The sequence below is a fragment of the Dryobates pubescens genome, chromosome 11 (genome assembly GCF_014839835.1).
Source record: "Dryobates pubescens isolate bDryPub1 chromosome 11, bDryPub1.pri, whole genome shotgun sequence".
Classification (NCBI taxonomy): Eukaryota; Metazoa; Chordata; class Aves; order Piciformes; family Picidae; genus Dryobates; species Dryobates pubescens.
In genome coordinates, this window is record NC_071622.1 from 4308261 (window position 1) to 4335829 (window position 27569).

The 27569-nt window shown below is 37.5% G+C and overlaps 1 protein-coding gene across 2 annotated transcripts in view; it reads left to right on the forward strand.

Annotated features, from left to right (window-relative positions):
* Positions 1-27569, forward strand: part of BEND5 (BEN domain containing 5) — a 638947-nt gene that overhangs the window by 224061 nt on the left and 387317 nt on the right. For both annotated transcript variants that reach the window (XM_054164948.1, XM_054164949.1), the window contains exon 4: positions 12594-12688. In XM_054164948.1, the coding sequence (XP_054020923.1) occupies positions 12594-12688 (95 nt within the window). The remainder of the gene's footprint in view (positions 1-12593; positions 12689-27569) is intronic.

Sequence of the window (27569 nt, forward strand, 5' to 3'; positions counted from 1 at the left end):
CTTTATGTACAGAAACCTTCGAGGGGCGAAGAAATAGTTTTTATTAACGTGAAACAGATCTTTTCAATTTACCAGACCATTTCTCAGATTTACTTTTCATGCAGGTATAAAGGATTGTAATTTTTTTTAACCAATTCTGATAAGTAACACAGGTCTTCCCAGCTTAAGTAACTAACTCAAGCAATTCAATGTTGTTATCAGTGGTTGTGTTTGTAATAAGACATTCTTCCTTTTCCCAGCTGCAATTTAGGAGAGTTTCTTAAATAATAAACATGGCCTTAATGTGATTAAAACCCTGAAGCTACTTTGAGAACTCTTCATATATATATTTATATCTGTATGTCTTTCAATTTTTCTGCTTGTTTGGTGTTGGTGAGGACATAATGCAAAACTACTCTAGTTATCACCTTAAAACTGAGCAATAAGATCATCCAAGCAAATGCCTAGAACAATGTTATTTCAAAACGATCTATAAGAATTGCTCAATAAAGAAAATGTTCTTTATATGTATAATTCAGCTTTATCTTTATTGATTTGTTCATATTTTTAATAGGTTTTAGAATTGTCAGTGTTCTAGTAAAATATCATGTAATCTGGTTTATGCTTAGGGTAATGGAGTTACCAGCTTGGACAGAATTTTAATCTATCCTGCAGTGCTGTTGTTTTCATTTTGTTTCATTTTGTGGGTTGTTTTTTTTTTTATTCTTCTATAGGGATAGTTTTTTTTTTCAGTCAGTTACTTAAGGAATAAAAGTCTTAAAAGATGAGCTGTGAGGAGCAATATGAGAAAAGGAATTGTTCCCTCCAAAAGAGAGTACCTAACTGCCATACATTTTTGGAAGATGGGCGTTTATTAGTAGGGAAAAATCTTCCTGACCATATTTTTATATGGTTGTTTTATAGAAGTTGCCATGGTATAGACAAATAAACTTACAATACTATTAAACTGCCTTTGTACATACAGAGAGCACAGGTGCTGCTTGACATGAATGGATTATTTATGGATTATTTGGTGGCAGTGTCTGCAGTCAGTGCTACCACAGAGAGCGAATGACTCAGCTTTCCCACTCTGGGGATCATTGCAGCTGGGGTGAAAGTGTGCTTCTTAGATTGCTTTGATTTATGCCAAGGAAATCCCTAATGATCTAGAAGTAGGGCAATGCTAAGCCATGTATTTCACCTCTGGAGATAATGCTATGTTCTCCTCTAGCAGCTGACACCCCAAATCTGAATTGCCATTTTATTTCTCACAGCCACATTTAGAGTTTAAGTCTTTGTTCCTGGCACATCTAAAATTCCTGCTGAACTTGGTGTCAATGTGTAAGGAGCAGAGAAGAGCATTCGCCCATGTAACGGGTATTTGTGTTGACGAGGCGGTGGCCCAATGTTGTAGAAACTCATGACTTCTGAAGCTTGTATTAGTATTCTGTAATTTTTGGAAGTCTTCTAATAATGCCACTGTATTCATGTTTTCCTGCCTCCCTTGTGATAAGTGGTTTTCTCCTTCTCCCCATGCTTGGCCACCAAATTGTTTTTTTTGCAGATTTTTGACTTTGTGATATGTGGTTCTAAGCTGGTTGTTGGAGCAGTATTCATCCTGTGATGATTATCACAGGATCACAGGATGTCAGGGGTTGGAAGGGACCCAAAGAGATCATTGAGTCCAACCCCCCTGCTTTAAATTATGGATTTAAGTAAAATCAGAGAAAGATCTGTCATATGCATTGCACGTAAAATAAAACACCCACCCAACCAAAAAAGTGTAAACTGCTTTAGTGTTTTGGGAAGCTTTACTTAGAGCTTAAATGATGCTTTAGAATACTAAAGATGATCATCTCTGATTACTTTGTAAGGGAACTGAGAAATATCTTGTATTTTTGGTTGCAAATAATTTTTTTTTTCCACAATAATTTGTGTCATCTGCTGTGACAATTCAAAAATTCTAGGAAATCTGAAAGGAATTCTATTTACATATTGTTTCCCAAAAACCTCTTCAGTCTTTTCCAACAGGAAGAAATTGGACAACATAAAGTGTGAAAGATTTTTGGTTTTCAGCATTATGGTCAATATTGAGATTTTGTATTTAAATACTGTGTTATGAAGCACTGTTATCAATGTCTACATTTCCCCAGAAGGGTTTTCAGAAACTTTGAGCGTTCCATCGAACTGGCATATTAAAGAATGCAGAATTTACCTGTTAACAATGCACAGAGCATTTGTAGTAGCCTCATAGCTATAGTCTGATGGTATTGCAGCTTTGTAGAGGAATAAGAGACCAGTCAGAGATGATGTTTTCTCTACCAAAGGAGTACTTTAACACTAGATGTTGGAAGTGAGCTGAAGTAAAATCAAATCTGTATGATATTGAAAGGGGCTGTGGTCATATATGATATGATTTCTTTAGAGATGATGTTCAGCGCTGTACCATATTTATCTCTTTTTGGAGACTCATTTTTGGTGGAAAATTACCAGAGTTTGTGCTGAGACTTGCTCACTATCTAAGGAATGTTTCTTATAACTTAATATAATACAATAGTTTCAGCAGAGTGCCATATACTCAGTACTTCAAAACCAATAAAGATGAGCTATCCATTTTCAAATTCCTTTTATTCATACAACATTTGCAATTGATTTACATAAACTAACAAAACAATATTACACTTAAAATTGATCTGTAACAGTAATAAAAATGTTCCTGCATCCCAAAGCTGCAGAAATGCCACTTCCAATCTACAGTGATCAGTTGCTAAGGATAAATTGTGCCTATGGGATTTTGGCAAATCCAGCATCTTTTTCCCATATTGCTGTCTTAAATCCTGAGTCAGAAATCCACTCTTATGCAGGAAGGGAATGTCAATGTTTCTTTACCTTTAAGTCTCTAGGAAGACTTAAAAGTGAGGTTAAATATTTATGTATTTGAGAGCTTTTCTGAATATGACAGTTCTTTTATTCGTGTTGAAAGCTCAGTCAGGACAACACCTAAGTTTTACCTGTGGCATCTGAAAACAAAACCTTGCTGGCTGGACTGCAGTTATATGCATGCCCCAGTAATGCTGCATTATCATTACTGATTTCTTTTTTGTCCCCTTCAGCTGGGTTTAGTACCAGGGAGGAGTGACACGTGCTTTATACAAATGCAGCGCAGGACACATTGCTTTGAGACGCAGCTTTCCTATATAAATTGTCCTGGTTCTTTCATTCAGCTGTACTGCTCATGACGCTGCCAAAACATGTTGATTTACACACTGCAAATCACCTTTGCAAAAAGACAGAGATCATTATTTAAATCTAACATTCAGCATTTCATCTTCAGAAAGGATTTTTCAAAGCTGTGAGGACAATTCATAAATCACCTTACTCTTATGCTTGGTTAGGGCAGTTCTGAGATCTTATTCTAAATGTCAAAAAGACAAGTACATGAAAATAACAGGAACTAGATCAGATTTCCTTCTACTTACCCTTGGCTTTTCTTTCAACGCACAAAACTTTGAACAGTCTGTTAGTACACAAGCTGGACACTTGGAGTAGGATTCAAGGTAGTGAAAGTTGAAAATACAAGAAATAGTGCTTAAGTACTGCAGAACTCATGAGCAGTTTTTTTTTTTCCTGATCAATACCACAAGCTACTGGTTGTCAGTGTTAAGATCCCGATGTACACTAACATATCGATTACAGCTTCTTACAGAAATTGGTGAATTGTGTGAATGTTGCAGTATTGCACAAGGATTTGGCTAGAAAGAGCAGGAAAAAAAAATTGAGTAGAAGGAATCACTGATTTTTGCAAAACAAAATAAAAGGGTACATGCTATAACAATATTCCTTAGTTTGATGAAACTAAGTAACATGTAGTTTATAGTTTTCCACAAAACACTATTTTTAGTTCATTTTTTTGAATGTGTGTGGGTTTTTTTTTATGGTTTTGCTTGTTTTACCAATTTATTTATTTCATTTTCATCAGCACTGCAGACACTTCAGTAAGAATCCAATTCTGTCTAAATATAAGGGAACTCTATAGTATGGGGAAACCTTTATTCCATTACTATTCAGAACCATGCATGGAGGAGCATGGAAATTTCAAAGCTTTCATTGTAATAGCAACCAAAATGCTTGAATTCAAGAAAAGAGAAAACCAAAGACCTCTGTGAATAACCTGGACACAAAGCCCATCTGTGCTTATTTACAGGAGAAGCCAATAGAAAAGGTTTATGTGTGTGCAATGCTATGATCCCAGTAACATAACCAAGACTGCTGGCAGTAATAACCAGTGGTTCTACTCATCAAAATGTCTTTGTTTTTGTAACTCATCAGAGAACACTGAGGCAAATATATTGGTGCTAGTTTTGAGCTCTCCCATATATCCTGTCTCTCCTTCTATGAGTTATCACCTCCTACTTTTGCCTCACAGGTTTATTCTCACAAGCTCCAGACAAACAATAGCTTTTAACTGTGAAAAATGCCAGCTGCAAAAATCCAAAGTAAACAATTGCTGAAAGAGCTTGATCCAAATTTCTCCCTTAACAGGGCTTCCTTTATCTTCCTTTTGCTTCTCACAAGGACCTACACTTAAAAAGGCTTTTTCATCCTCATCTTCCAGCCTGGGTATCAGATGGATTGCTGCCTTTGTGTTTGCATGCTATTTAAATTGTGGTTATTACCTTCTGTGTTTACAAGGGCTGAGCAAAACCATGATCCGTAGAAATATCAGTGCCAGCCTCTCATTGTTAGTGCCACTCTCACCTACTGTCTTGCAGAATTTCTGTGAAAGTGTCACTTTTAAGCACCCTGCATGCATGCTTAGTGCTTGAGTAATTATGGCTCTGCATCATGTTGGTATCCATCATAAATATCTACTCTGTTGGTAAGTGTATCCCTTCTAGGTAAGGGAGCCTTTGATTCTAGATCATAGGCTGGTTGTTGCCCTTTATGGATAGCCCAGGAAAAGTAGACTTTATAGAGCAGAAAGAACAGATGAGCAGAACTTCATTGAACTTCAGTATTTGCACTTTGTTCTCTGGTCTTTAGTGGCATACCTTAGGCCAGTCCTCTTAACTGTGGGCTTTCTTTTTACAGTGGTTCCCTATAACCACAATGAGCTGACTTTTCCTGGCCCTTTCCCCATTTTCCAGGTTGATCTCACTCTTTTCAAGCCTCCTGTGAGCCCTACATTATGAACAAGATTTAGGGCAAAAAAACATTCAGTTGATAGCATTCTCTTTTCAAATGACTAAGAATAAGTAATTATTCTTGCTATTTTAAATCCTACCAGACCTTACAACATTTCTTCTCACTGACTGAATAATCTCTATTAGGAAAAGGAAAACTTAAATCTTTTCAGCTGCTTCCTCTTGAGGGATGTAAGATATCAGCAAATTTCTCTAACATGTTCCAGAACAGCCAGCTGTTACTACCCACCTGCAGCCATAATATTGATTGAATAGCATATAGAACTTAAACATGGATAGCTTCTGTAATTATGTAGAAAGAGTTTAATACATGACTCTACGTCAAATGTCATCTGGCAGTGGCTGTAACACGGCATGGAATATATTAGGAAATAACTTGGCTACCTGGGAATGTCTCAGTGAAAGACCATGCACTGTTTCCTTATTTTATATTCATCTGATTCCTGAAAATATTACCTATGGAGCCAATGACCAGACCAACAGGGCTCAGATATCCTGTCAAATATCAAATGAAAAGTTGCTCACATATTCCTGTAGCTCTGCAATTTCCTTGCAATGCAGCCAGGAGCAGCTCTTCTGTGAAAGACTGCATATATATATATATATATATGGAAAGATAGGAAAAAGAAAATCAAAGTACCTTTTTTACCCAGAGCTGATGAAATAAATATGCCTTCCCTCCCCCTTCCCCCCCCTTGCAAATAGGTTGACCTTTTGCTACAAAGTACAGAGTAAGTTTGGCAAAGAGAATACATAGAATAAACCAGGTTGGAAGAGACCTTCAAGATCATCGCGTCCAACCCATCAACCAATCCAACACCACCCAAACAACTAACCCACGGCACCAAGCACCCCATCAAGTCTTCTCCTGAAAACCTCCAGTGATGGCAACTCCACCACCTCCCCAGGCAGCCCATTCCAATGTGCAATCACTCTTTCTGTATAGAACTTTTTCCTAACATCTAGCCTGAACCTCCCCTGGCGCAGCCTGAGACTGTGTCCTCTAAGAGCTTTCAGCTTCAAACCTGGTTTAAATACCTCTGTAGGCTGGTCCCTGTCAGGACCTTTACTCTTTTTGTTTTGATGAATCAACGCAATACAATATATATCTTGTGACAGATTTGCAATTCCATTGGAGATTTTGGCCCAAGGGAATGGGGAATGTGAGTTGGTCTAATTACACCACCCTTGGCTTTCTTTTTTTTTTCCTGAGTTTTTGGTTGAAAGTTTCAGATTATTGATTTCAGATGAAAAGTAAAAAAAATAACAGAAAGGTGTCAGCTACTGGCAGGGGAGAGTGTTCAGTACAAATCTGCCATCTTTCCAAGGAAGGCTGAATGGGAAAACTTGGGCTGATTCTTGCACTTAACCACATTTAAGTCCAACAGGTCACAGGCAGAATCCAGGTTAGCAGTAAATTCCCAGCATGACACTAAACACAGAACAGCAGTTCCTCTGTAGATCCTTTTGAAAGCTTTTTGCTAGATGACCTTCTCCACGGTATTCTCCTGCCCTAGAATGAAGTGAGGTAATACCGATGTTGACAGTGAAGTTCCAAACTGCAACCACTGCCTTTCACAAATGTTACATCTCCTGTGGGCCTGTGCTTAAGCACATTAGGTTTGAAGGAAAGAAAGAGCTAGCCAGAAAGAGCAGATAAGCAGGGTGAAGGCCTAAATTAGTAATTATATTTTTAATTTATGTTTTTTTCATAAAGATACAGTTACAGCCTATTAAGTGGAAAACACTAATACAGCTTATGGGTTCTGGGCTATCCTGAAGACCAAGAATAGCATACATGGTAGATGCAAAGTTCATTTCCAAGCCAGCATAGCAGCGTATCCAAGGTCTTGCTGTATTAGGGTCCAAAATGTTAATGTTGATCTTGTATCATCCCAGACTTTAGCATTCCATTCCATTCCATTCCATTCCATTCCATTCCATTCCATTCCATTCCATTCCATTCCATTCCTTTCTTTTAAGTAACTAAATGAAGAGCTCTACCAGGAGAAAAAAAAGAATCCTGTGATTTACAAACTGAAGAGAATTTTCTGCAGCATTTTCCTCAGACTTCCTTACCTTTGAGGACTTGACAATTTCCAGTTAACAAGATACAGGTGCATCTGATTAGCCAGGCTGGTGGAGCTCTGGATGCTCCCAACATCCTCCCTCTGTGGCTGAGGATTTACTTTTCCTCTCCTGAGCATCAGCAGGTTTTGAAAACTGAGCTGAAGAGAAAAAGACTAAATGCCTTCAATATTGAACACTTTTCTATTTGAAAGGACATGTGTTCCTACAGAGGAAAGTATGGGTTATTTGAAAATGTTAGCAGTAATGAATGATTTAAATTTTAAAAGGTCAGAAAAATGTGATTTGTAAGTTTTCACTGGAGGTTTTGCACGGAGCTGCCTGTTACACTACTTGTTTTCCTCAGCACTGATAACAGTTACAGGTGACACTTTTTCCCCCCCTCTCCGTCTTGAAGTCCCTTCAGTATCATTTATTTTTGTGTAGCTTTGTATAAGGTGCTTTGGCAGGAAAGATCCCAAAGACCTTCTGACACAAATACAGAAGTGAAGCACTTTTTGTGTGAGAAGGCAACAATCCCACGTTGCCAGTTTCTCACATTTAGAAATGGTGACTCAAAATCTTGCAAGTCACGGGGCTGGCTTGAGCAGTTCATTTTCCTTTGTGTTTTTTTTTTGTTTGTTTGTAGTGGTGTTGCTTTGGGTTGGTGTTTTTGTTTGGTTTTTGGGTTTTTTTGCACGTGGTGTTGTGTTTTTGGTTTTTTTTAATGCAGTGTAATTCTAAAATAGACCTGCCCTTTAAAGGGATGAAAACTTACATTTGTAAAAGACAGAGAAGGCATTTAATGAAAAAGAAAAAAGAAAGGACAGGATAAAGAAGATTCTTACCCAAACTGCATGGTTCTGGAATTCACAAAACACTGTAATATCTAACAAATCAGCAGAAGGGGAGATGAAGATATCAAGCAGTGAAAGTGAAGCAAAGCCCCATGGTATTCAGGACCATTGCATCTTTAATCCTCATTCAGAGCACAAAAACGGAGACTTGGCTTTGGCTGAAAGGTCTTAGTATTACTACTTAATGCTCTGGTGTCCTCTTTGTGTTTGGGTTTTTTTTGTATGGCTAAATGGTGAAATTTTTCCTACCTGACTTCCAGCAATTGGTCCCCCACATACCTTGGAAGCTCACGGTGAAGCTTGTATCACACTTGTGGTGTGCAGAATGGTCCACTGCATTGACATTATTATGCTACTACTATTAACCATATTATATAATTGTTAATATTTAAATTGTGTATGTTACATCAATACTAAGAATATCTGACCTTTCCTACTGCAAACCCTATTTTCAGTTAGTTATAACTTCTCATACTTGTCGTGATTTGACACAAAATTTCCTGTGCCAGGTGTTTGCCTCGGGCAGAATTTTGTGGTGTTTGCTGGGTTATTTTTTTTGTTTGTTTGTTTTGTGTGGGTTTTCTTTTTTCCACTTCTTTTAATGTCAGCCAAAGTGGCTCAGCTATTCCTGAGAAGTCAGTTGGGGAAAACCATGTGAAATAAACCCAGCAGCCTTTTGAATGGACCTAGCGTGTCCTTATCCTGGGGAAAAGCACTTAACCTTTTGCAAAGGTGTGACTTTTCTTTTGGATATCTGCTTCAGTTGATAGGTTCAGATGGAAAACCTGCCAGAATATGGACAGTGAATGTTTGAGAGAGAAAAAAATCACCCTCACACAGACCTGTTGGATTATTATGTTGCATATGATCATTCTGCAGCTCTAAAACCACTCTCATGTGTACTTGCCCCCCTAAACCTAACAGCTCCTTCCAGCCCCAGTCAGAAAACTGTAACTTCTGGTGGTAAGGTAAAATATGTGATCAATTTCAGCCATCTTTTCCCTCTGTGTTTAAGGTTCATCTTTATCTTGCTTGTGCTAAAAACACTGAGCAGCCCTTAACACCTGTCTGTGTTTTTAATTCCTGAAAGAAGTTTGCAAAGGACTTTTTGGAAAACCAGAATCAATCAGGAAATTTAAAGCTAAAGGGAGGACCAAACCTTTCCTTACTTTGTTCTCTTAATGCTTTCAGCAGCAAGATACATCCAAATGCATAATGATGCACATGTTATGGAAAGAGGACATCTTCCTTCTTTCAGGAGGCAGAACGTGCCTGCTTTGTCTTATGTTCAATAACTTTTTTAATCAGATTTGTCTGCCCATGCATGGAGCCTGAGACTGCAGCAGTTGTCTTTCTTCATTCTGTGAAGCCACAATACATCCTGATGCACCCCCCCAAATAGCGTGGTCTTAGGTGGTGGTGTTCTGAGAGGCTTTTCTGCACTGTGACTCTTCCATCTACCCAGAAATTTGTCAGAATATTGCAGTAGATTGACAGTGTATCATAACATGTGAAATCACACAGCTATTTCTGGTACAGCATCAGTTTGGATAGTGGTAGTCTTATCCTCCAAAATGAATGCAAGTATTTTTATTGTAAAGTTTTCTGGCATGTTCTCTGGAATGATGCTCTGGAGACCAGAGCAATTTCTAGAGAATTTGGAAGTATATTTATTCTAATTGGTATTTTCTTAACTTGAAACTTCATTAAAAATAGAATTACTAGGGTTCCCACCCCATTTTTGAGTATCTAAATTATATTGCTTATTAAATGACACCCATTGTCATTCCCTGTAATTCATAAAGAAACCATAGAGACCAGGAAAGAGTGTTTTAACATGTAAGTGTATGTCTTGTCCTATTGCTTTTTACTGGTGTGTTAAAGAATGTCAGAATAGACAAAAATTAAACTAAAAATTAGATTTGTTCAGCAACCATTTGATTGCTGTATCATAACCTTTTTATTATAGCACTCAGTTCAAAGATGTTTGCATACCTTAGTGAGCAAGCTGCATATTTTTCTGGCTAAGATGTGTATAGTGTAGTCATTCCGTTTTTGCACACTTCAGTGACTGAGCTGCATGGACTGCTTTAACTATCACCAGGAAGACTTGATTCAGTTCATCTGCTTATTTGAGTGCTTCAGTTTGTGTACTTTATTACTTCAGTGGTGTATGCTGATAAAGTTCTGTTCTGTGCTGTTAAATTTTTGCTTCTGCCAATCTAACTCTATGCCATGCTGGGAGAACTGCATGCCTTGCTAACTGCTTACTCCATGGTGAACACGAGTGGTTGAAATGTTATAATCCGCAGTGTTTTGTTAAATGAGCTGCATATTTTTGTTTTTATATACGTTGCTTACCCAGTTGTGTACATTTGCCCAACTCATTATACAAAATAAGCTTGATTGGAATAAGAACATTCTCTACCAGCTGTCTGCTCTGAGTCAGTATGTAACAAAATTAGCAACTTTCTCTTTCCAACAGTGACATGATTGCATCCAAAGTTTAAGGCAATTGGTTTGGAGATCTTGTTTGTTTCATTCACTCTATGCAAACATCAAGATTAACAAACCAATTTGTTGCAACTTAATTTGTTTTCACAAATATGAACAGAATTAAGTAACAGAAGAGAAAAAACTCAGCATTCTAATACAGGGAAATGCTTTCGTGTGGAGTATGGAATATATAGAGGCCTAAATATCGTTTTCTGAAGTATAGGCATACGTTGTAAACATAAGAAGATGACATTCTAGAGACCTCCCAAGAGGGATATTTCATCAGATAAGCAATATCCTAAATACTTAAAGCTGCAAATATACATTTTGTAAATTAAAGGCATGCTTTCATCAAGAGTGATTAAAATAAGCTCATCTCATGACCATTATAAAATCTCAAAATGCTGCAATAGACAAAATACATGAAAACTAATGTACAGGGGTGTGTGGCTTGCTCATTAACATTGGTACAAAATTGAATTAGCATCTTCTTAACTTGCTACTTTTTGAGTCAGTTTCAGTAAACCTTGCAGATTTTTCTTAGATTTTGTGAGACTAATTTGCAGAGTTTGCATACCTAGCAGCTTGTGCTTCCATTTTCAAAATCTTCAGCACTGCCTCACCTCAAAACCACTTTCTTAATCTTCTTGAGTACAAAGATACTTAATTAGGGCTATGTAGTTTACCTCGATTCCTACCTGCTCCATATATAAATGCAATTGTACTTAGCTCCTGTGTCTGTGTTCCACTGCAGATTGCTTTCACTTTAATGTTATGATTCACTGTTGTCTAAGCAGATCTGGGTTTGCAAAATGTTACATATGAAAGCTTAATTGATCTTGCTGGTTTGGTCAAAACTTTTTAATTTCAAACAGTGGCTATTTAATTCTTGGGCTTCTCATGAACCATTCCAGGTGGGGGTTGGTCTCTTCTCCCAGGCAGCCAGCACCAGAACAAGAGGACACAGTCTCAAGCTACACCAGGGGAGGTTTAGGCTGGATGTTAGGAAGAAGTTCTTCATAGAAAGAGTGATTTGCCATTGGAATGGGCTGCCCAGGGAGGTGGTGGAGTCACCATCACCGGAAGTGTTTAGGAAGAGACTGGATGGCGTGCTTGGTGCCATGATTTAGTTGATTAGATGGCATTGGATGATAGGTCAGACTCAATGATCTCAAAGGTCTTTTCCAACCTATTCTATTCTATTCTATTCTATTCTATTCTATTCTATTCTATTCTATTCTACTCTACTCTACTCTACTCTACTCTACTCTACTCTATTCTAATGTAAACATCATAGTTTGTTCTAAAAAGAAGTGTGAATTTGTAGGGGCAAATATTTTTAGTTGTCTCCCTTCACTGATAATTACAGAAAAGAAATTCAGGGAGAGAGGTACAAATGGAATATATTAGTATATCCTGGGACATTAGATCAAAGTTAATTTGGTCTTCATACATTTTCTTTGGTTTTTCCCTGTACGTAAATTTTGGGTATCTAAGGTATATTTGATATAGCATCTGAGAAGTGAATGTACTACATGAGATGAGCTAGATCCAACCTTGAACAGAAACAGAATAAGTAATTTTGCATAAAACTACTCAGAGGAGAACTTACAGGAGACAGATGGTAAAGGGAGAAGGTTTCATCTCTGTTTGTTTTTTCTTCCCTCATCATGAAATTACTTTCAGTATCAGTCCACTACCAGTAAAGATCTAGATTTTGCACTTCCTTTTATTGTTAAGTATCAGCTACGGTTTCACCAAAGTTGTTACTGTAAACTAAGGTCAGAGTTAGGATCTTTTCTTCTTTCTTATCATACTCAAATGATGACTATGTGCATTTTCTTCTGTGTAGGTAGGTATCTTGTAGTTTTTGCCAAGGGGAATAAAGAGAAATAGTCCTTTCTTTGGGGAAAGATCATCAAATATCAGTAGTTGTAATTGATAATACCTGACCTCTTTGTATTGTTTTCTTGTGGTTTCTTTTTCCCAGAGAGTAATTTTCAACGTTGTCAACTTCAGCAAAACAAAAAGCCTCTATAGAGATGGGATGGCTCCAATGGTGAAATCCACAAGCAGACCAAAATGGTAAGTTACCTTTTCAATGACTTGCTTAATGAGATGAAAGTGTTTTACCTGGAACTTTCTTGTAACAAATACCTTATTCTCAGATCCACCTTTTGCTAATAGTAGAAGAGAACTTTCATGCAAAAGCAGTGTCATGAGGACAGGTTCTCTTTGGAGCAGATGGGCAGCAGGAACTCTGGAGGTCCCTTCCATCCTTGCAGTAATGGTGTACCTTGCAGTGTCTTGTTTCAAGTAGCTTGACTGAAGTGATGTCCATTCAAGCAAACATCTGTTAGGACAGACTGACCCATTTTTTCCCTGTATCAGCTAGCAGTCTCCCAACAAAGCCTGCAAACTATATGTGAGATGGGCTGGGCCTGGACTGGCTCTGAGAGGCTGCTTGGCTTTGTCCTCCCTGTTTTGGTTTGGTTGGAGCTCAGTGGAAGAGAGTAAACTCTTCCATATGAGTTGATCTCATGAGAATAAACAGTGTCTGGTCTGCTTTATCAAAGACAGAAGGTGGCCAAACAACCTAGTTGTAAGCTGCACAATATATATGGTACAGAAAAGCATGCACATGTGAAACACATGAATACCCGTCTAGATGGTACTTTTTCTCAAAGCAAATGTAATGAAATGTGTACTGTGAATAATAATATGTAAATGCCACGAGTCCTAATACATGCAAGGCTCCCAAGAATTCTATGATTTGCCTGTAGCTAGGAGACTTGTTTGAATATGGATGGTGAGGTTAGGCCAGAAGTGTACAGTAATGTATTCTTGTAAGCCTTTATAGCTTCTACTTTTTATTGGTGAATTAATAATGCATTTGATCAAGCTGCACATTTTCTGAGCCTTATAAATGTATCTTTCTTAAATCCATCAACTGTCACAAAACTTCTACCCGCAAGATGGTAACCTTTGGTGGTCATATGATCATTATGATTGCATATCTTCCTCTTCATATGACCAAGAGAATTGATATTTTATTGTTTTGGTTTTGGTTTGGGTTTTGTTGGTTGGTTGGTTGGTTGGTTGGTTTGTTTGTTTGTTTGTTTGTTTGTTTGTTTTTAATCTATATGGTAAGGTCATATGGACAGAAGCACTGTCTCGCAGCACAGTTAGAGGATGGAGTCAATTCCAGCTCAATAGGAGCATGTAAAAATATTGAAAATTAATTTAAAAAATCCATCCTGGTTAGTGTTTTTGTAGTAAAAGTCATGTTAATTGTGTTTACTATTTAACTTCAGAAAAATCTTTTGGGGCATTTCAGGGCCACATTTATCAGGCGTACTTTAATCATCTTTTGAAACCTCTTTCCTTCTCTCACTGGGGCCTGGTATTTGCAGCTAAGTATATTGTGTGTTAAATTTATCTATAAATCAGATATTGCTTTCATACAAATTTTATGCCTTACTTTGGTTTCAAATTAAAGTGTAAATCTTATAAAACAATGCAAAATGACCTTTTTCTAGAACACATAGGCTCCTTCACTATTTTTAAAACAGATTTCTCTTCCATTTCCCTGGAGATCTATTTATTTTTGTGTTTTATATTTTTAGGGGATGTATTTTGCTCCCATGAAAGTGAGGAATGAATAACATTGCCTGGAGCTAGGTACAGTGTAGGCAGCAGGTGCTGAGCAGTTTCCTTGTACATGTCTACTACCACACTTTAATCCTGTTTCCGAGATTCTCGCTGTAATTTTTTTCTTCTTTAAAACAAGATCATTATTCTATTAAGATAGTTTATTTTTTTCCTAATAGTCTGTGTATGAAAATGTCTTGCTGTACTTTGAGGGTACATATGAATTCATACTGTTATCAGAGACCTTAGTGATATTGGGGTCTACTCAATATAATTTTCTGTCTTGATGTTAATAGGAATTCTGCATGTGTTTTCCAAGAGGGAAAACACACACATTAGTTTTGGACATATGCCTTTTATTGGAGATTTTTTCCATTTGGATTATGCCTTTTACAATTCTCTATCTGTTTCCATGGCATTCTAGTGAAACCTGTAAACAAAATTTTCTCTTTCTCTGCTGAAATGAGATTTACTGGTACTTGCAAGTGCTTACACAGCATACAGGTAGTTGTGGTCCTTGAACATGAACGGGGCAATATCCAGCTGCATCGATTTGATCCTGTTTGATGCTTTGTATATATTAGTCTAGCAAGCAATAGTGAATCACTCAATGCTGCAAAAGTGCTGAGGTTTACATGAGGGCACTCAGGACTCAGAATTGTGGAAGGAAACTATTGGAACTCTCCCTTTTGTATTAAGCCAGCATAGCAGGTTAGCTGATAGAATGCAATTAAATTACAGAATTATACATTAATTACAGAAGCTTAGAAGAGACACAATAGGGTTTAAAATCAAGTTAAAAGGAAGAAGGCTGCCAGAGTCCATGGTCTCCAAACATTACAGGGCTCAGTCCATCTCTGAACTCTCCTGTACTAACATTTGAAGAACTCATCATTGCTGTGCCTGCCTGTGGAGGTGTGTGATCTGTGCTGAAATTCTCCCAGTTTCTCATGCTGTGTCACATACACCTATTCCAATCTCTTTGCTGTACAGTCAGGTTTGAGGTTTAAGTTGATAAATTGTCTGTTTTCCTTATTGCATTTGGGAAATGTATATACATTGCTCCTCTTACTAACAGATATTTATGCTCAAGTTACGCCCTTTTGATTTGAGTGAGAAAATTCTCACTGTATCCAAGATATAATTTGACCACGTTGCTCACAAAATCCTGCATATCAAAAGTAGATTGGCCTCCAGAGACCGTGAATTTTAATGTTTATTCTGAATGGGGTTGCGCAAACATGGCTCGGAGCTTTGCAACATTTTGTATGTTTGATTCTTGACTGGAACAAATCACTCCAAGTGCTCTTGAAGTAGAGTGTGTCAAACACAGATCAACATTTTTGACCTGTATTCTTTTGCCCTGTGGGGTAGGATCTTTAAATGCAGTCAGCATCAAGGTTCAGCTCCGTGTTACTGATGTAAATGAAGTATATCACTGTCATGGAAGCACTGTATGTGGACACAGACGTTCTGGTGTTGACATTCTTCTCTTTTGAAGTAAGGCCAAACATTTTCAGTAATGAGCTACTGAAAAAGAGGAAGCAGTATGCTGAAGGTGGAGGAAAAACAGATTTAATGGTAAAGAAAAATACTGGGTTCTTCTGAAATGGAAAAACCTTGCCAAATAAATTCTGATTAAAATTATGTGTATTTTCCCTCTACATGGTAATGGGTTTATGAATGAATATTCATTCCCGGAAGGATAAAGCAAAAATAAAACAAAACCCAAAACCAACCAACCAACCAAAAAAACTAAGCAGGTTAAATTCTGAGTCCCTCTACCTACTGGACATTAGGAAAAAGTTCTATACAGAAAGAGTGATTGCACATTGGAATGGGCTGCCTGGGGAGGTGGTGGAGTCGCCATCACTGGAGGTTTTCAGGAGAAGACTTGATGGGGTGCTTGGTGCCGTGGGTTAGTTGTTTGGGCGGTGTTGGATTGGTTGATGGGTTGGACGCGATGATCTTGAAGGTCTCTTCCAACCTGGTTTATTCTATGTAATATTCTATGTAATACTTTTTCTCCAGTTTTGTGGCTGTGCCATGTTGATACTAAATAGCACAAGGTTGTTTCAGTCTTGTGAATCAGATTGCACCGCAATGAATCATGGCTCATATGCAGAAGTGCAGAATTGTGCCACACCATGTTACATCAGTTGCCCTTCATTGCAAATTGGGCAAGATGAAGCTCAAGATTTTATCTTAAGCCAGTGGAATATGCTGGTCTGATCAATTTAGCTTCTTCAGAAGTGTTACACCAAAATTTTAGAGAATTGGTGTTTTTTCTCAGTAACTACTACAGATAGGAAAAACTCTATTACTACAATGGAGTTTATTTTGACTGTGTTGTTTTTTCTTTGTCTCATTTGTGGAGGTGAAGAATTTGAGGGGAGATGGATTTGAGGAAATGAAATTTTTGCTGTGCTAATACAGTTTCTACTGTAACTGTCTTTTTCTTTGCTGCTTCACGTAAGTGCAACCTGAGTTTATTACAGTGTCTTAATCATGGTTTCACATTAAAAGCTCTGTCTTTGGAAGGTATTAATAAAATCAATCCCATGGCCATAGAAGAGGAATACCATTTAAGCACATGCAACATACTATTACATTGGTTGCATGAAGTTTAGCAAGTTTCTCAAAGTGAAATAGAAGAGTGAGTTGTTTGAGAGGCAGCAGATTTTCCAAATGATGAAGTGAGCAAATATTCCCTTTGGGCAGAGAACAGCTATAACTCTTGATTATTCAGTGTGAGCATTGCCTCATTGGGGACATTAGTTTTTCAAATTGTGCTAATCTTTTAAAAGTAACAACTGGCCGCTCATCACCTTAGGTATTTCAGCAAGATCATGTGCAAAACTCTAATTAGTATTTATAGAACAGCAACTCCTCCCAGTAGAATAGTAGTGGTAGCTGGCAAATATCTGGTTGACACCTGTTAAGTCTTCAGACATCCATTGTATTTTATTCTGCATTTCAAATGAGCAGAGAGCAGTAGGTGAAGTTCCCGTAATTAAGGGATAAAGGATAATAAATAACATGGCTCTTGAGTGGATGAATACAAGGTTAAAGGCTGTTCCACACTTGTGATGCAGTGTTTCAGGAATTGTTTGTTTGTAAGTAATAATGCTAGCTAAAATATTATGGAGCCTTCAGCATATGAGAGAGGATTTATGCCTAGATTTACATGTGTTTTGTTTATAATGTCAGATTTCAAACTGTTTCTTGGCAAAGCAGCTACTTTCTTCCCTGTCTTTTATCTCACTCGGCGCTGATGGCTTTTAACTGGATAGCTGCCTTCCCTAGCAAGCACTCTACTACCTCTGTTGCTATAACATCTACTGTTAAATACTCACAACACATTGCTACTGAAGTGTTTTTCTCTTCCAGTAAACCTGGGAGTACAGAAGAACTTCTAGGTAATTAATTCAAATTTGAATCTATATGTATTTTGGTAAATATTGTCATGATGAGGAATTTTGGTAGACATCAAGAAAAGCAATGCAAGTTTTATGAACAATACTCCCATATGTTCCATTCATCAGAAGAGGACAAGACTGAGAAAATCTGAATTTTGAGCAGCTAAAATGTGTTGATTCTTGCCAAGTTTCTTTAACATTTGTGTCTACAATGCAGTGTTACAATCACTACCATGTCTCCCAGGCTGCATTATACATTCAGAGACTTTCAGCGGCATTTTTAGTATGTATTTATATATCTTTAGCCATAAGATAAGCTGTTTGTGAAATGAGCTGTCATTTGTAGTGAAACAGTTTGAGAATAAAGCACTAAATATATATATAGCTTGCTAATCTGAAAGACTAGACTTGCTTACTATAAAATATATAGCAGGATAGGGTTAGTGATAACATCACCTGAGTTTAGGTAAAGAAATGAAGAAGCTGTTATCATTACCTGACTCCTTCTGTGGCCTATTTCACAACTTTGGCTACTCTCTGAAGTTTGTTCCTTTGCCAGTTTTATAATGTAATGTGTGCTTGTTCTTGCTTTCTTGGGGGAGCAGGTGAGAGAATGCTTTCTGAGGTTCAGAAGTATTTCCCATGGCACAGGTACGTGTTGATGCAACCTTTGCCAGGTGCAGATCTGGCTTCTCTAAGCTGCTCTCCTTCTTGCGCTACTACAGCTCTGGATAGGATCGGCAGATTGGGAGCTGGCCCATGTTAAAACTAAAATTTTGAGAAAGAGGATTTAGTTTTGGTCTGGTTCATCTCTTAGATCCAAAATCAGCTGTATGGGTCCAACTGGAGGAGCAGTGAGATAGGTGGGAATAAGTGGCTGGAGCACAGGTGAGGGAATAAGGTTAGCAGCTGCTAGGAAAATGCCTAGAGAATTGTCTGTGGAACCACAGACTCCATTTCAGTAACTTGTAGCATTTTATTTGGAGAAAATAAGGAAAAAGACATTGCAGTATTGACCTTTTGAAATCCCACACTGAGTGCAAAGGAGTATTGTCTTGGTCTTTTTGTAGCTCTTTGGGAGAAAATAAGATGTTTTTAGACAGCTTTAAGGCTGGCATATATCTGAAAGTAAAATAACTGTTTTTGAAGCCAATCTCTGGGTAAATTAATGTTTGTGAGAATCTTGTGAAATAGCAAAAGAAGCAGCCCTAACCCCTCTACAAACCCATAAAAGAAACGCACTTTCTTCCCCTTTCCCAGTCCAGCAAGGGTTATTCCTGGGAATACAGAGTAGGTTACATAACACTTACCAGCAATAGCTTTTGTGGAAGTAGAGAAGAGGTCATATTCTGCTGACACAAAGTATGAATCAGATCTCCAAACTAACGTGTTTATTTGGCAAACTAAATGAGATTAGTTTGTGCAAGAAAGAAGGTTAAAATTTATTGACTGCATACTTGACTGGAAGTTTAAGATGCATGGAACTATGTTTGGGAAAATTAATAATAAGGAAATTAAATGAATATAGAAGAAGGCAAATGAATTTTAGGATTCAAAGAGAAAATGAAGATGTTCCAAAGAACCACTAAACCATCATTCAAAACCCCTAGCTATTTTATATGTGTGTGTTCCTCATCATTTAACTAACTGATCTCCAGTAAATCAATTTATTTAGTTTACAACGGTGTCAAAAGGCTCCAGCAAGGATCCAGACTCACTGTGCTTACTGCTGTGGAAGCATATAAACAGACAAAGTCCTTTTTCAAAGTTGTGAAATTTTTATGATTGATTTCAGTAAGAGCTAAGTTAGGCCAATACTGAGCACTTCTGAAAATTCCATCCTTAAAGATTTATTCCAAGCAGTAACTGTTTAAAAAATGACATACTGCTTACATAAGAGTCTAAATATTTGATGGTTATAGTATTTACATCTAAAACACCAGAGGCTATGTGCTTTAATACCTCAATCTGTTTCCCATATACTCTGTCAACATGAGTTCCTTGCATCGATCGTGGGCACTCTGTGATCCCTAAACTTGTATTCATGAAAGGTTACCTGTGGCACTACTTTATTCATGAAAGATTTGAAACACACAGGAAACAAATGGGTCTGTTCTTGCTACGTGCATTTTTATCATCTATAAACTTAATTGCTGATGTGCTGCTGAGAAATTAAAAATCTTTTTAAATTGTGGTTGCCTGAAAAGAATTCCCCCATGACCAGTGCAAATCACAATGAAATGGTTTATGGCAGTTTAAAACAACTGAATTGTAGGTTTTCCCTGCTATAGTCTATGTTATTGAGTTTAGTGGTTGCAAGGTATGACCAGAGCTGTGCATTACATCCTGTCCTGAAACAGGTCATTCTCTTTCATAGGTGATGGGCATTTGGTGGAACTGATTTCTAACAGAAGTGTTCACAGAACTGGGTCTCTGACCTTGGCAGGTTTTAAAAAAACATATATATATATATATATATATGAAATTGAGGCTTTTTCCCCCCAAAATGAGTCTGTAAGTTAGATAAATATAGGCAGGGCTGAACTCAAAGCAGAGTCAAACTACCAAGAGGACATTGCAGCTTTTCGTTGCAATTTTGCACTTTGAACTAATGGAGCGAAGCAGAATGAAAATCACCTCTCTTAAGAATGGCATTTATCAGCCGTAAGTACTTGGTAGTAAGAGCCCTACACAGACAAAGCTAAGTGTCACCAAGAAATGTACTTGAAAATCAGACTGTTAACACAAGACTACACAAATAAGAGCCAAAAGCTGTAATCAGAAAATGCAAGATCTCTTTTAGAATGTTTTAATGGTCTGGAGAGTGCTAGATAAGTTGAATTTAACTAGATGTAATAACCTATGACATAATATAATTGTGAGTGCACCAGGACTCAGCACAGTCAGGTTAAATTTGGGCTTTCTTTCACTTTGCCTTGCAACTTTAAGGATCTTTCAACACATGATTTAAAAACCCCGTTGTTCTACTTGAATTGGCACATGAAGTTAAAGCGTAGGATATGCAATATATCAGAAACACAGCTCAAAGTAAAGTTAGGGCTAAAATATCCATCCTAATCTTTTAAAATGTTTGTCTGAATCATTAACAACAACTTTTTTTCATCCATTTTCTGTGATGAAATTATATTTAGTGCTGAGGAAATGGTAATAAGAACTATTCATTGTGACCTTCTGATAAAAGTGAGATGGTTATCAGGCACCTGCCTTATATTCGAAGTGCCATGGTAAAAGCCATAGCAGAGAGTTCAATTTCTCTTTTAATGGAACATAAAATAGAAGGCAAGAGCATTTTGTTCTCCTGTGGAAATTGAGAATTGTAGAGAAAATAAGCAATAAATAATGGCAGGTGATAATGCAGGAGCAGAACATTAATAGATGCTGTGCCTTGAACTTTGTCTCATGGGATTAAATAGTTGTATATAAACCAAAATATAACCCCATAATTTTTATGTTATGATAACTACAGATAAGTCATGAAGTAACTTCTGTGTGATATGTCATTGCTTTGAGATAATTAAAATTTAATGATAGAAGAATAAAGATAAGATCATTTCTGCATCTCTAGATACTGAAACAGTGGCTAAAGTTATTTTTTGTTTGTTTTCAACTGATTTGAGTACTATTATTTTGAATTCTAGCTTGAAAACAAAACTTTGTTTTCCTGTCCCCTATATTAAGCATCTCTGACACTGAACAGCTAGAAAGAGCTCTCTTAATGTGATTATAAGGTATCCATATTTTTTTTTGGCAGCAAATACTAATTCCAGTCTTTCTGTCTAGCACTGGTCAAGGTAGCACAAGGATAACTATCTGCCAGACACTTTGGTTAATGGAAAGGTGAGAATCTAGGTTGTTAGTGGAAAGCTGATGGCTTTGCTGACAGTTCCCTGCTACTAGAAAATAAGAGTGCTGCTGGGGAGTGGAAGGGCTGTGCTGGGCAAGGGGGCTAGGAAGTGCTGGTTTTTGGATGAAATGTCATCCAACCCTTTGGAAATCATGAACCATTACTATAGGTTTGAACAATGCAGCAGTTCTGTGGCTGCTGTCAAACAGATTTCCCTGCTATTTAGTTGATGTATTTGCAGGGTTGGTATTTACTTGCATGGGGTCTCAGGACACTGGGCAGCAAGGCTGAAGATTTTCTCCAATATCTGTAATGGAGTCCCCACACCTGGGAATTACCCACAGGTGATCATGCAGATGAGTTAAAAGGGTGAGCTGTGTAGTGAAGTGCAGGTGTTTGCCATCAGGCCATTACATTGGCTACAGGTGGGACGGTAGTTGAAAAACAGACTCGGGGGGCGTTTTCTTTTCCCACAGCACGGTTTGAAGGTTTTGGGGCAGGAGGTAAGTTCTGTTCTTCCTGACTGGTAGGGGGGGTTTCCAGCTCCTGAATCCCTGATAGTGTGAGTGCTGTAACTGTTTTTGGTTTTTAACAGTGAGATATGTATGGAAATTATAAAATCAGTTGTGCAAAGAACCCATAAAGTATTTATTTCAGCTAGGCTACTGCTTTTGAAGCAATGGTGGTGTTCTAGGGTGTGGTGGGGTCTGGGTTGTGGTGCTGCTGCTCTGCCCTGACCTACCTCCTTCTCTCAGGCACTGACTCCTTTGTACTGTTCAGGCTCTGCCTTTTGCAATTTTGTTACCTTATTCCCTCTGACTCTCACAGAACCACTGTTCTTCAGTGCCTCCAATCTGAGAGAGAAAATGGTGGGTCCTGGAGATGAGAGGGATCTGCCTTTGTGTCCTGTCTGTTCAGAGGTATGTAAACAGGTTTTTGCTCAGGTGCTGTCTGCCCACAGTATGGCTGAGGCAATTTTGTCATGAGAAGCCCAGTGATGAAAAGAAAGCAGCTCGACAATTAGGGTTTTTTTATTAGCAGTTAGTTATAAATTTATTAGGGAATTACACTGGCTAGCTGGACTTGCAATAAATTTATTTCAAATGGCAAAATTAGTGGCTTCCAACATTGGGAACTGCTGTTGAGACTGAAAGAAAAATGTGTTTGTGTTAGCTTTGAAGGTTTCACTGTTATTCAACCTTTTTCAGGTGCTGTTGTCAAAAAAAAACCCCAAAACCCAACACCTGTGTTCATTCTATGGAAGAATTTTTCAAACTAATTTATTGGAAACCTGTGATACCCTTCAGCAAATTTATAGGACAAGCTGATTCAGCTCAAGATAAAAAGAAAGTCATCTTTAAAGGATAGATTCACCATAGAATGAAATGGAGGAATTTTCAAGTTAAAATAATTTATAATGCCTTTTAATATTTGATAAACTGTTCTTCTAGCATTTTTCTCAGTATAGTTAACAAGCACCAGCACCTGATATCTTTGAGACTAACAGTGATACAATAATTTAGCCATCATAAGGAAAATAATTTTTCCCCATCTGCTACTCTACTGGATAGCTTAATGGTCTTATGGTTGTTTTTAAATGCAGTTCAGTCAGTCAAGGGGAGGCATATATATGTGTGTGTGCATATATATATATATATGCATGTGTGTATTCTTTCTATTAAACACAATTTCCTTGGTTCTCCTGAGGCACTATCACTATTCTGGGGGTACTGGTGGAAGCAGTTGTGCAAATTCTACTCAAAAATGCTTGGTTCACATGGACTATGTGAACTTGAGGAATGATTCAGCAAGGGCAAAAGTGCAGCTGCAGGTACAGTCAGGAGGGCTTTCCTTCAGTAGCAGCCTCTGTAGCTAAAAGCAAGGTAAGTCAAGCTATGCAGGGAAGGAACCATATTGAGATGCACTGTGTGTTAATCCCTGCAGGCAAAAGTCTAATACTTGCTTTGAAAGGAGTAAAAAGGGGAAATGCTGTTTGTGCACCTGGTCAAGTGGTGAGGGAGTTGTTTTAGAGGGGAATCATGGATATATATAGTTTTCAGTACAAGTAGAAAACAAAGAAATCCCTGTGTCAGAGTGCTGTATGTCACGCTCCTTGAGCATGTGTGGCTATGTTCACTGTTAACTTTTCTGTCTGAAAAGCACATAGACTTTAAAACCAGTAAATTACATGCAGTGTTGGCCTTTAATCATGTACTGAGAATGATCACCTGGAAGGAAATTTCCACTGTTGTGCAGGTGCAATCTGAGAGTCTTAATCAGAGCACAAAAACAAGAGGGGAAAACATATTGAGACATTAGTTACACAGAAGAAAATACGAGTAACTTTTCTTTAACAGATGTAATTCTGCTTTGCTGCCATTGTCTCAATGAGTGAATGTGGGTTTGATGATAGTGTTCCCTTTCAGACTGATGTACGGTGAACTGCAGGTCTGTTGGTAAAGAGTCCAGGTGTGAAGGGTAGAGTGCTCATCCATATTCCAGAGGTCTTAAAGCAGCATGTAGGAGACATTCATTGTGCTTTCCCATTTCTTTAGCTGTAGGCTCTACTGAGAGTTATTTCAGACTTACATAAAGTACTTTCCACCCCACCCATGTGAGATACCCACACATCAGAAGTCAGCCTCTGTGATCTGTGTGGCTGCATTCTTGGACAAGTTTCACTGTACAGTGAAAATGAACAGTGTGTTCTGGATTTGTCATTTCAAATTCTCATCAACTGGTATCTGTGTACTATGAAAGTATAGAAATCAATAACCTAGATGAATCATAAATGTCTGGGGTATGTGTGTGTGTATGTTTGTGTGGGGGATGATCCTTCAGTTTGTTTTCTTCCCTTTTATTTTGGCAACGATTTCCAAGTTTACACTAAGAGCCTGGGCTTCAAAAACATGTCTGAATACAGGAAATGAAAGAGTGAATAAAAATGGAGAGAAAATAGTAGCCCAGAGTGAGATGTGTGACTAACTGTATCCGAGGCCTCTAGATGCTAAAATTACAGAAGGAAATAAATTACATGTCGACTGCATGTTTTCCTTCCATTCTTGGAGCGATAGAAACCAGGATGTCTTCTATAAAAAGTAACAGTGAACTTCACTATAACCAAGAATGAGAAACTGTGTTTTAGTTCCTAAAAGACTCTTCTCTTGCTGCACAATAGAGCATAGCATTTACATTCACAGTACTGCCACTGTGTGGTTTCCTCTGAAATTCTGCAGGTAAGGAAAGCCATTCTCTACCAAACATTGAGGCAATCAAAGCGGCTTGTACATGTGGGAAAGGGAGTGATAGCAGTAAAAACTCCATGGATTCATGTCAAAAGACTTACTCTTATTTTTGGTTTTAGTGTTTGTTTTCCTTTCTTGAAGGAGGGATTTCATGCTTGTACACTTTCTGCCCTCCAACTATATGTTGTCAGCACAGCCTAGCATTACAATACTTTAACATTTACAGTGGAAACTGAAGGTTTTCACTTTATTTCAAAAGTTGGTAAGCAATTTTAGGTTCGAACCAAACTTGTTAGTAGAGTTTCTTTTTAAGGTTTTAGTTCTTTGAAAGTACAGTGCAATGAAATAAAGCTACATCCACTGACAGAATCTTGTGCTAACATAAATAAAGGCTGTTTATAGCTTTGCTTTAACATGTAATTAATAAAAGCTATTTCGCTTGAAACCACCACCAAAAAAAAAAAAGTGGATTAAGGTTTAGAAAACCTTCTGGTAAGTGAAGCTGAGATACTTTATAGCAGATGCACAAGTGGTGTATATATTCACAGACAACATTTACAAGTATCACTAATATGTTCTGCCTGACAGAATGAGCCACGTGCCGCCGAAGTTAATGGTTACTAATGCCTCGATAAAAGCTACTTACTGGAATATGTTTTACACAGATATTTGATATTTTGGGTTTTGCACTCAAAATGCACTTCCATACTCTCTGCTTATGGTTAGTATCCAAACACTTTTGTGCGCGTGTGTAATTATAAACAGCTTAGAATGTCACGAAACTCTCTAACACATAGTAACACAATGCAGTTATTGAAGTCAAGCTTAAGTATATTTTTAAATTGTTTTAGGTCAATTTTATTGAAATATTTACCACTAGCACAGTAAAATGATATTATAGGGCTCAAACTTCTAGTTGGTGAACAGTGCTCATCTTTTACCTCTGCTTTCTGAAAGGATGCGCTGGGTATCTTCTGTTGCGGTTTCAAGCTAAACATCTGTGGTTTTTAAATGATGGCCTGTTCATCTTTTTATTTTATTCAATATATAAAACTGGAAACTGGTGAAATTTCTCTTAAATGTTTGTAGTATATCTGAGTGGCTAGGTGTGCAAGAGTCAGAAAATCTGGAAGCTAACAACTACTGCTGCATTGTTGACACTGATTTCTACTCTCCTTTCCTGTTTCCTGTTTATTTCCTTGTATCTGAGACATGAACTTCAGAAACCAGTGTGTTGAAAACAAATGCACTATATTACAGACATAAAAATTCACCAGTACTTGGAGGTGAAGTCAGGGCCTGAAGTTGAAAAGGGCTGCACTTCTCACAGTACTCCCTAGTCAAATAGCTAATAGTTGCCCAGGACATGTGTACAGTTGAAAGCTATTGCCTTGGGTGGATAGAATGAAAACTGAGGTAGAAGGAAGGCTTTAAAAGTAATTAATGAAACCTTGAGAGGTTTTGGAAAGTTAGGGTAATTCTTCTTGGGTTTTTGTGGGGCATAGAGTACGAGGCTGATGATTTGTCAGCCTGCTCAAAAGTTTTGATGTCTTCTGTTCAAAGTCCATCCCACGATAGACATCTAATGCTTAACTAATGTATGTTATCACATTTTACAGGAGGAGATATAAAGGTAAAGGATAATAGATTTCTTTTTTTAAAATTTAATTATTTGGTTTTTTTTTTCCTTCAAGGTCATTGTAAGGCTCAGCTCTGGAGCAAACTCAGGAGTTTTTGTTCAATTCTGTTTGCTTCTCAGTTCAATGATCCGAAACCAATAAAAATCTACTACCAAATTTACTGTGTTATACTGTTACATCATGACCTTAAAATTTCTTCCTATTCATAGCCTTGCTGTAAGCAGGTCAAACTTGGCTTTGAGTATATACTTATTTTGGGTTTATTTTTCCAGAAATTTATCTTTGAACTCCTAGAGAAAGCTTGAATGTTTCCACACCTTCAGAGTGCAAAAAACAGTTTGCTTTGTTTCAGAAGCTTTTTGCTGCTCCTGGCGGGATTTAACAGACCTTTTTAGTTGTAAAATAATATATTCCCTTATTCTGAGAGCTAGAATTTACCCTTGTGGTATTTATATAGAAGTTATCTACTGCTAAATTACTGAAAAAAAAATCTATTCATCACCTCAAAATACTTGCATGATTTTTTTAAACTTTTTTTTTTTTTCCTGGTGTGTTTCAAAGCTGTCTAAAAATACACCCAGACGCTCCAAACAAAGCAACAAAAAGGCTTCCCATAAGCTCCAGAACAATTAAACTCAGTGCTCCCTTCTAAATAAACCATGTGTTGGGTCAGCAGAGCCCACAAGAGACGGCCTCTTTAGACCCACTGTTTGCACGATGTTTTTTGCGCCGGTTTGGAAGCTTGTCTCTGTTCTCACTGCCTAGAAATACCTTCACATAATGTCAGATTTAGCTTTCAGAAGTTATCCAACTGAGTTTGAACCACTGAAATGAAGGTTCGTAACACAAAGGTTGTCGTACCCTTTGTTGAAATGGTGCCCCTGTAACGTGGGATATTAAATATTTAACATAGTTTGCCGCAGACAAAAAGCAATTTTGTTTAATTTTTCCTAAATATTAATGCTATCATGCACCTTAATCCTTTCATTATAATAAAAATTTGTTCAAGCTCATTCTTATTAAACATTTTCTAATTTATAAGGATATGGATGTTTTGCTTCTGAGCCTAATAAGGCCAAAATGCCATTGTAAAGAAAAAGCGTAAGAGCTGGGAGGGAGTCTTCACTGTTATGTAGGGAAGAATTA